The 9,537-nt window shown below is 45.5% G+C and overlaps 1 protein-coding gene across 2 annotated transcripts; it reads right to left on the reverse strand.

The window, feature by feature from the left end:
* Window positions 1–531: 531 nt before the first annotated feature.
* si:dkeyp-113d7.10 lies at window positions 532–8,856 on the reverse strand. 2 transcript variants are annotated; one of them, XM_034592713.1, is made up of 5 exons: window positions 8,224–8,856; window positions 3,061–3,350; window positions 1,953–2,349; window positions 1,488–1,729; window positions 532–1,309 (listed from the first exon to the last, which is right to left on the reverse strand). In XM_034592713.1, the coding sequence occupies exons 1-5, from the start codon at window positions 8,621–8,623 to the stop codon at window positions 1,064–1,066; spliced, it is 1,575 nt and encodes a 524-aa protein (XP_034448604.1). In that variant the 5' UTR covers window positions 8,624–8,856; the 3' UTR covers window positions 532–1,063. The 2 variants fall into 2 exon arrangements, with proteins under 2 accessions (XP_034448604.1, XP_034448603.1); XM_034592712.1 differs by having other exon boundaries at window positions 1,953–2,348; window positions 3,057–3,350; window positions 8,224–8,851.
* Window positions 8,857–9,537: the final 681 nt, after the last annotated feature.

A 9,537-nucleotide genomic window follows, 5' to 3' on the forward strand; every position in this document is an offset into this window, starting at 1 on the left:
CGGCGCTCGTTTCTCGCCCCCAAGAGGTTTGTCGATGTTTTACAGCACGAGGTCAAACCCGACGTCTCTGCCTTCAGGTTTTCTCCCGTTTGTTCAACTGGATTTTATTTCTTCTGAAGTTTTGACGTTTTGCTTTTTTTTCATGGTCTCAGAGGAGCAGGAATCCATTCTGGCAAAATAAAAAATTCTTCTGGACCATTGGACCCGACGCTCATGACTCGGATTTAGCCGAGATGCGTTTGTTTACTGAAGTTGGAAAGAAAACCAGATTAACATTGATCAATGTTCGAACTTCATGGACAGGGTTTCAGGATCATGTGACCTTCCACCAGAGACACTGATTGGTTCCTGTACGTATCACTGATGAGGGATAGACCGATTGTATTTGACCATTTTCTCTTTTCGTCGACATTTTTTATGCCGATTGTTTTCAATGTATTGCTTCAGTTACATCGTGTGTTTTCTACCAATCCAGGTCTTTTATAATTGACGCTGGGACGACATTCATACTAGTGTTTTAGTTTCTTTTTGCATTTATGCAAATTAATTGTTGGAGTTCATGTGTCACAGTGGAAATATTTAAGATTCACTTGATTATCTCCACGATATTTTCGTGTTTGTACACTTTTTCAAATTTCATTTGTTTTTTTAAGTGGCCTAGATTAGGATGTGAGATGAATGTTTTATTCTTTAACATTCAAATAAATAGATGACTTATTATTTGATATAAATATTTTCAGTTTCTAATGAATCTTTGAATTGATCCATATATTTGAGGTTTTGATTCGAAAAAAAAGAAAATGGCGTCGTATTGATGAGGAGAATCTTGTGACCAATCCTGTTCTCTGGATTTGAACCAGATGTGTGTGATGTTTCTTTACAGATCTAGAAATCGGTCTAGCCCCGTTTGTACCATCACTTTGAAGAATGTGGAGTTGAAGGTCACGTCGCAGCCGAAGAGTCAGGAGATATTTGAGATTTTCCATCTTCTCCTAGGTTAGTGGCTCCTCCTCTGTCAATGGTCAGTTTCTGCTTCCAGTTCAACCCAGGAGACCTGCCAGCCTCAGGCCCGGTTCCCGGGGTGCTGGGTCCGGATGTGGCTGTGGAGGCGGGTGGCTGATGAGAACCTCTTGCCGCAGTCTGAGCAGCGTAACGCCGGTGTGGCGCTGTCGGGCGGAGACGAGGGGGATGACGTGTCAGCACCGGCGATTTCAGTAAAGTGGGTCTGACGGTGAGCCTTCAGGAGAGACATGCGACTGAACCTCCGCCCACACTCGTCACACTCGGACCAAACCCTCCGCCTCTTCTTCTGCGGAGAGACGACAGCAGATAAGAGCGGAATCCTGATCAGTCAATCAATCAATGAATCTACAGAAAATCTAATCACAGTCAGAACACGATCTGTCTCTGTTACAGTAAAGTTAAACAAACTGTTGGCTGCTGAGTGAAAGAACTGCAACAGGAAGTTTCCTTCAGTCCTCCCTCACCTTCCTCCCTTTGTCCTCCTCCTCCTCTTCCTCCTCCTCATCCTCCTCTCTGGTTGTCAGGGGCGACAGGCAGGTCTGGGCCGATGGTTCGGCATCGTCTGGGCAGTCGTTGGCGCCGTCACTGGCCAGAGCAGCCAGAGTTTCCTTGGCACCAGCGTCCTCATCCTCCTCCTCGAGCAGCTGAGACGGAAGAGTCAGAAGACGGTGAAGCATGGACGCCGAAGAGCGACGACCAGATGAACCTGGAAGGCGGGGGGGCATGTTAATCAGCTGATCAAACTGAGAATAAAGTTCAGTCACATACTCTCACATAATCATCTATTTTGATTTTGAATGTTTTAAACTTTATGTGAAGTCAGCACTGTGAGCGACAGACAGGAAGCAGGGAGCGTGTCCTGATCTGCGATGGGAGCTCGTTACCATGGTAAATAGATCGTTACCATGGTAACTGAGATGTAATCTAACCTGAAAAGTGGGCAGCGGGTCTTTGGGTGAATTTTCCTCCCCCTCCTGTAGGGCTGCGGGGGGGTCCAGTGGTGGCGGTGGTAGCGTTGTCTCCTCTCCTGGTGCTCGTCTGACCATCTGTGGCATCGTCGTCGGGAGAAAACACCTCCATGTCCTCCAGAGGGGTCCAGCGGGGGTCCTGCTGGGGTGAGGAAGGGGAGGGCTCCAGGGTCACTGAGGGGGCGGGGGGGGGCTCCATCTGCTCAGCCCCACCCTCACTCACACTCCTCCCACCTCTGCCTGCACCAGCGAGCTCTTTAATCTGCCAGACGTCACTGCACCACTTCTGACCAAAGACCTTGTCCAGGATCGGAAACCAGTCCTGAGAGACGGAGATCACCGAAGGGCGCTCTGGGTCTGGAAGAAGGAAACAAAAGAAAGGAGGAGTTTTAAGGATGACAAAGATAAGAGAAAGGGTTAGGGGGTTAGGGTTAGGGAGAAAGGAGAAGAGGTGAAGGAGAGAGATAATAAAGAGAAGAGAGTTAGAACTAACAAATGCATTAAATTCACTGATTTGTAACAAATGAGTGAAAAACACGATGACGCGAACAACAAGTGTCAATCACACAGTGTTCCTCCGGGTGGCGCTCTCACCTGAGGTCAAGGGTCAAGGAGGAGGCGGGTTCCTTTATAAAGCTCAAAAGTAAAAATTCATATTCATGAATAGAGATCTTGATTATAATCCATAATATTTTAACCATCCAATGTAATTGTTTGCTCAGAATAAAATTAATTTGATTCATGTTGAAGCTGCTCGACCTGGTTCCAGGATTAAAACGGAGACCTGAGACGTTCTGCAGACGCTCACTGTGATTGGTTAGGGGTCAGCCATACTTTAACCATATTGTAAATTAGTGCCGTCCTGTATTTTAAACTCTTCTGTCTCATGTCCATCCGTCTCTGGGTACAGTTTCCATGGTAACAGGTGTCTCTAGAATGGCTCTCACTTGAGACGTCACATTAAATGAATCCTGCCCTTCGTTCGTCCTCGTACCAACAGTAAAGATGGCCGACACAGGTAGGTCCCCGTCAGAGCGTGTTTGGTCACATGGTTAATTCACTCACCCTCCGTCTCTGCCATCTGTTTGGACACTGGGACCTCGGCCAGTTCCTCCCGAGCGTCCTCTGAGCCGCTGGGTGACACAGAGTCGTTCTCTGATCCTCGCCTCCTCCCTGCTCTCCCCTTCTCTCCCCCGCCCCCTCTGCTGGAGCTCTTGTCCAGTCGCTCCTCCAGGACCTGATGCTCTCGCTCCATCTTGGTGATCTCCAGCAGGAGGTCGTCAAACGATGCCTCAACAATCTTCGTCAGCTCGCGAACCGCGAAGTTCAGGACCTGCTCCATGACCGACTTCAGCTGGTCTGCACGAGAAACAGACATGCACAAAGTTCACCACTGACCAAAAAACTACAGAATGGTTGGTGTGTATACACACACACACACATATATATATATATAGACAAAATGAAACCAGGGAAATAAAAGTCAATTCACTAATGAGCGTTAGACTCCGCCCCATTTTAATCCAGAATTAAAAAAATGAAAAACAACAGAGGGAGGGGAGGGTCTGTCCATATGGTTACATGTATGTGCAGATGGTTACATGTATGTGCAGATGGTTACATGTATGTGCAGATGGTTACATGTATGTGCAGATGGTTACATGTATGTGCAGATGGTTACATGTATGTGCAGATGGTTACATGTATGTGCAGATGGTTACATGACCACCACATGGAGTCAAACATCAGAAACTATCAGTTTTACAGTAACGAGATTAAATGAAGTAGAAAGACAAATTCACTCATCATCCAATGGTTTTTGGACAAAATGTCAAATAGTGAAAAAAGATAAACTAACAATAATCAGAAAATCTTCAGACGTCTGGTTTTTCTGAGGAGCAGCGACACTGAGGATCTGTCAACAGTGAAGATTTATCAGTGAGCGCAGCTGAAACCAATCCTCCGGAAACTTGAGCCCAACTCACTTCAGGTTCCGTGTCAGAGTAACGACGTCGTGACACCGTCCACAGTAGACGTATAAAACACGAGCTGCATCCATCACAACATGAGATCAGACTGTTCCAGTCACTGTCTCAGCAGGAGCACAGTTATTAGATATCAACCACAGCAGAGTTCAGAGTTCTTACACTGAAGGAAGCTGCGTGATTATAAATCACACGTCCACCTGCTGGTCACAACTGAACCTGCAGCCGCACGTCCTGCTGAGTTCAAACACGTACAATATAAACAGGTTCTGACCTGAAAGCTGACACAAGATGTATAAAGACCACCACTGATTGTATATAAAGATGATCAGTGACTGTATATAAAGATGATCAGCGACTGTATATAAAGATGATCAGCGACTGTATATAAAGATGATCAGTGACTGTATATAAAGATGATCAGCGACTGTATATAAAGATGATCAGTGACTGTATATAAAGATGATCAGTGACTGTATATAAAGATGATCAGCGACTGTATATAAAGAGGATCAGTGACTGTATATAAAGATGATCAGCGACTGTATATAAAGATGATCAGTGACTGTATATAAAGACCATCAGTGACTGTATATAAAGATGATCAGTGACTGTATATAAAGATGATCACTGACTGTATATAAAGATGATCACTGACTGTATATAAAGATGATCACTGACTGTATATAAAGATGATCACTGACTGTATATAAAGATGATCACTGACTGTATATAAAGATGATCACTGACTGTATATAAAGACCATCAGTGACTGTATATAAAGATGATCAGTGACTGTATATAAAGATGATCAGTGACTGTATATAAAGACCATCAGTGACTGTATATAAAGATGATCAGTGACTGTATATAAAGATGATCAGCGACTGTATATAAAGACCATCAGCGACTGTATATAAAGACCATCAGTGACTGTATATAAAGATGATCAGTGACTGTATATAAAGATGATCAGCGACTGTATATAAAGACCATCAGTGACTGTATATAAAGACCATCAGTGACTGTATATAAAGAGGATCAGTGACTGTATATAAAGATGATCAGTGACTGTATATAAAGATGATCAGTGACTGTATATAAAGATGATCAGCGACTGTATATAAAGACCATCAGTGACTGTATATAAAGACCATCAGTGACTGTATATAAAGATGATCAGTGACTGTATATAAAGATGATCAGTGACTGTATATAAAGATGATCAGCGACTGTATATAAAGACAATCAGTGACTGTATATAAAGACCATCAGTGACTGTATATAAAGACCATCAGTGACTGTATATAAAGAGGATCAGTGACTGTATATAAAGACCATCAGTGACTGTATATAAAGATGATCAGTGACTGTATATAAAGAGAAGCCGTGTTAGTGGATGGGGATTGGGGGGGGCTCTGTCAGATCTCAGTAGGGGGGGGGTTATTTAATAAGTTACACTAACTAAACCACTGGCCCCCCCCCCCCCTTTGTTTCTCTCCACAGTGAGTCTATACCAGAAATAAAGCTTAGCCTAGTTTTTGATATGTCGAGGCCGAACAAAGCTACATGACCTTTGACCTGAGCGTGTTGAGGCCATGGCCTCATTATCTCACTCTGCGTGTGTTCCTGGGTTTTCTGTACGTGTGGCGTCTCTTTGCATTCGATTCATTCACTCAATCCTGGTTTTTGTTACAATAAAATCGTGACTTTTTTCTCCCTGTCAGATGTAATTCGCCGCCCTGAGGTCATTCGTGGTCATGGCGTGTTGTGGTGGTGGCCTAGTTTTTCAGGGAGAGAGGGAGTGAGGAAGCTTTGCGTGTCAACAGCGTGTTTGCGTTTGAGTGCGCAGATGTGTGCACGCATGTGTGAGAGTGCTTCAGCCTGTCGAGGGTTTGGTCTGTTCTTCACGTGTCTAGGTGTGTGTGTGTGTTTTAATTCATTGATTAATATGTATTACAGCAAAATTAATATTTGGGATATTAGAATGTTGATCTGACTAAATGAGATGTTTATATAAAGACCATCAGTGACTGTATATAAAGACGACCAGTGACTGTATATAAAGACCATCAGTGACTGTATATAAAGATGATCAGTGACTGTATATAAAGACCATCAGTGACTGTATATAAAGACCATCAGTGACTGTATATAAAGACCATCAGTGACTGTATATAAAGACGACCAGTGACTGTATATAAAGATGATCACTGACTGTATATAAAGATCATCAGTGACTGTATATAAAGACGATCAGTGACTGTATATAAAGATGATCAGTGACTGTATATAAAGACGATCAGTGACTGTATATAAAGACGACCAGTGACTGTATATAAAGACGACCAGTGACTGTATATAAAGACCATCAGTGACTGTATATAAAGATGATCAGTGACTGTATATAAAGACCATCAGTGACTGTATATAAAGATGATCAGTGACTGTATATAAAGACGATCAGTGACTGTATATAAAGACCATCAGTGACTGTATATAAAGACCATCAGTGACTGTATATAAAGACCATCAGTGACTGTATATAAAGACCATCAGTGACTGTATATAAAGACCATCAGTGACTGTATATAAAGACCATCAGTGACTGTATATAAAGATGATCAGTGACTGTATATAAAGACGATCAGTGACTGTATATAAAGACCATCAGTGACTGTATATAAAGATGACCAGTGACTGTATATAAAGATGATCAGTGACTGTATATAAAGATGATCAGTGACTGTATATAAAGATGATCAGTGACTGTATATAAAGACCATCAGTGACTGTATATAAAGAGGATCCATATCACACGCAGCAGGAAGCCGATGGTCACCATGTGGCCGTGACACAGAATTGAAACCCGTTTGGAACTGGAACACTTCACATCAGATAGTTTTCCTCCGATGCTTCAGCCACACGATCTGCAGCAGACGTCCACGACACCAGAGTTTCAAAACACTGCTTCCTTCATTTAGTTTGAAAACTGCGAGGCCGTGTTTTAGTCTAGACGGACACAAACGATGACTTAGACGCTCACAACCTCTTGCTGATTGGTTCTTTTCAGACATGACGTAGCCTTCTCTGATTGGACTCCTGTCACATGACCTCCTTCATGAAGAAACCCACCAGCCTCAGACTCCAGAGTACAAACAACATGGAGAATCAAAGCGTTACTGACCCTGTTGTGTTTGCTAACAGCTGCTGTTCAGTTCTGTATTTTACAATGATACAGCTGTTTACATGGAGGAGACACACATGTCCAAAGGATGCGAGTGGTCACGTGATGTGCGTATTCTGGAATGTTAGTATGGACAGTGATTACAACTGATTCGGAGCCAAAGCTCTTGTGGATACAGATTCAGTTTTAGTTTGAAGACCTAATTTGCAGAATAAAACTGGTGCATGTAGCCTGAATCTCTATATTCCATCTATATTCTTTCTTGATGATCTTGTTGTGTGGCGGCAGCATTGACATATTTGTGATGTCACCCAGCCGATCTGTGTGAATATCCTGCTCGTGACCTTTGAACCTTGTTGTCCTGTCTAATCCTGTTAAAAGCAGAGGCCTCCGTCCTGTTGGAGAATCCACACCACAGCCCTGAAGAGGTTTTCAGATTCATGCCTTGTGCTCTAGATGAGGAACCTGACCTGCGACCCTGATGGGATCATTCAGGAGCCTGTGAGGAGGCTTCTCTGGGCTGGATGTTGATCTGCGTCCTAAAGGCCACGAGGCTGTTCTCCCTTTCTGTCTCCTGCAGTCTGTTGCTCCTTTGTCCTGGTCCAGGACCACCACCACCACCACCCCCCCTCCACTCCTGAAGACTGCATGTCATTGCAGTCTTTGTCTTTCAGCCTGTGTTGCAGGACCAGTCACTTTGTCTTGTGAACCTGTTCTGTCAAAACTTCAGAGTCAACACATTGACCATGACACATATGAATATATGTGTGTGTATACATATACACATGTATTCATCCCGCCCAGCCTCAGCCCCTCTTCACATGGAGCCTGAGCTCAGACGTGGTCCCGGGTCCCGGGTCTCGGGTCCCGGGTCCCGGGTCTCACTGAGGCCTCTTTGTCCGCTGGATGCAGCTTTACAACACTTTCTCTGCAGTTTACCCAGAAACCCTGAAACGGTTTGCAGGGTTACGCAATGCTGCGTTAGCGTGTTGGGACAGAGGGAGGAGTGCACGGCTGTTTGTTTGCGTGTGTGCGCGTGTGTGTGCGTGTGTCTGCCTACCCACGACTCGTCCCCTCTGGTCCAGGCGGCGGGTGTCGGTGGGTAACCCGGGCTCGGTGCCCTGCCCTCCGGGGGCGTGGAGCCGCTGCGGCTGCTCGGGCTTTGTCCTGCCGCTATCCGTCGCCTCGTCGCCCGCCGGCCTGCCGGCCTTGTTCCGTCCAACCACCAGGGAGCTTCCGCCGTCCGAGCAGCTGGCGTTGGCCCGGCCCCGGGTCTCCCAGGACTGCAGCTGGACCCGGAGCCGGTGGTTCTCCTGCTCCTTCACGGCCGTCTCCAGCAGCAGCCCGTTCAGGCTGGATCCCACCGTCTTGCTGATTTCCTGGACCGCGAGCTGGACGACCTGCTCCAGCACCGACTCCAGCTGCCCCTGGAAAAACGAAATGTACACGGCCCCGTTCATGTTCTCGGCCCCTCCGGTCAGAGGCTTCGCTCATTCTCCTGTACCCGAGCCCCGGCCCACCCCTGCCCGGCCTCCCGACGGACCTCTGGATCAACTGGGCCCGGTTCTGTCGGCTCTTCCCGCGGCTGCTCGGCTCCGGTGCTCGGTCTCCTCTGCTCCGAGCGCCGCGCGTGTTCAGCCCCGTCGGAAGTTACCGGAGACACCCCGGTAGACGCGCAGCTGCTTTTCCCGCCCACATGTCTTGGTCAGCGCGTGCGGTGCACGCTCGCGCCCTTGCAGTCTGCCACGCCATTTTGATTTTTCACCAAATAACATGAGAGAAAATACACGTGCACAAACACTGCAACACACACTGTAACACACACTGTATCACACACTGTATCACACACTGCAACACACATTGTATCACACACTGTATCACACACTGTATCACACACTGTAACACACACTGTATCACACACTGCAACACACACTGTAACACACACTGTATCACACACTGCAACACACACTGTATCACACACTGTATCACACACTGCAACACACATTGTATCACACACTGTAACACACACTGTATCACACACTGCAACACACATTGTATCACACACTGCAACACACATTGTATCACACACCGCAACACACATTGTAACACACACTGCAACACACATTGTATCACACACTGCAACACATTATTAATAATATTTACACCAATAATGTTAATAATAATTATTACTATTTGTATTTAATGAAAGCAATACGTTTATTCAATATACATATACAGACCGTTTATATATATACAGAGCATTTCATTCATTATGACGTCACTGTAAACAGCCCCTCCCCCCTCCCCTCCTCTGATTGAGCGCGTGCTGCAGCAGAAGAACACTCCCCCTTAAAAAACCTGCGTGTTCACGTCA

The sequence above is a fragment of the Hippoglossus hippoglossus genome, chromosome 8, assembly GCF_009819705.1.
Source record: "Hippoglossus hippoglossus isolate fHipHip1 chromosome 8, fHipHip1.pri, whole genome shotgun sequence".
Lineage (NCBI taxonomy): Eukaryota > Metazoa > Chordata > Actinopteri > Pleuronectiformes > Pleuronectidae > Hippoglossus > Hippoglossus hippoglossus.

Bases quoted from the DNA above. Each gene is read 5' to 3' on its own strand.
- si:dkeyp-113d7.10 (XM_034592712.1), bottom strand. From the start codon at position 8,623: ATGAACGGGGCCGTGTACATTTCGTTTTTCCAGGGGCAGCTGGAGTCG. The intron at 2,349-3,056 runs GTGAGTGAATTA...TCCTTCTTCCAG, and splicing joins ACAGATGGCAGAGACGGAGG to ACCCAGAGCGCCCTTCGGTG. The intron at 1,310-1,487 runs GTGAGGGAGGAC...GTCTCTCCGCAG, and splicing joins AGGAGGACAAAGGGAGGAAG to AAGAAGAGGCGGAGGGTTTG.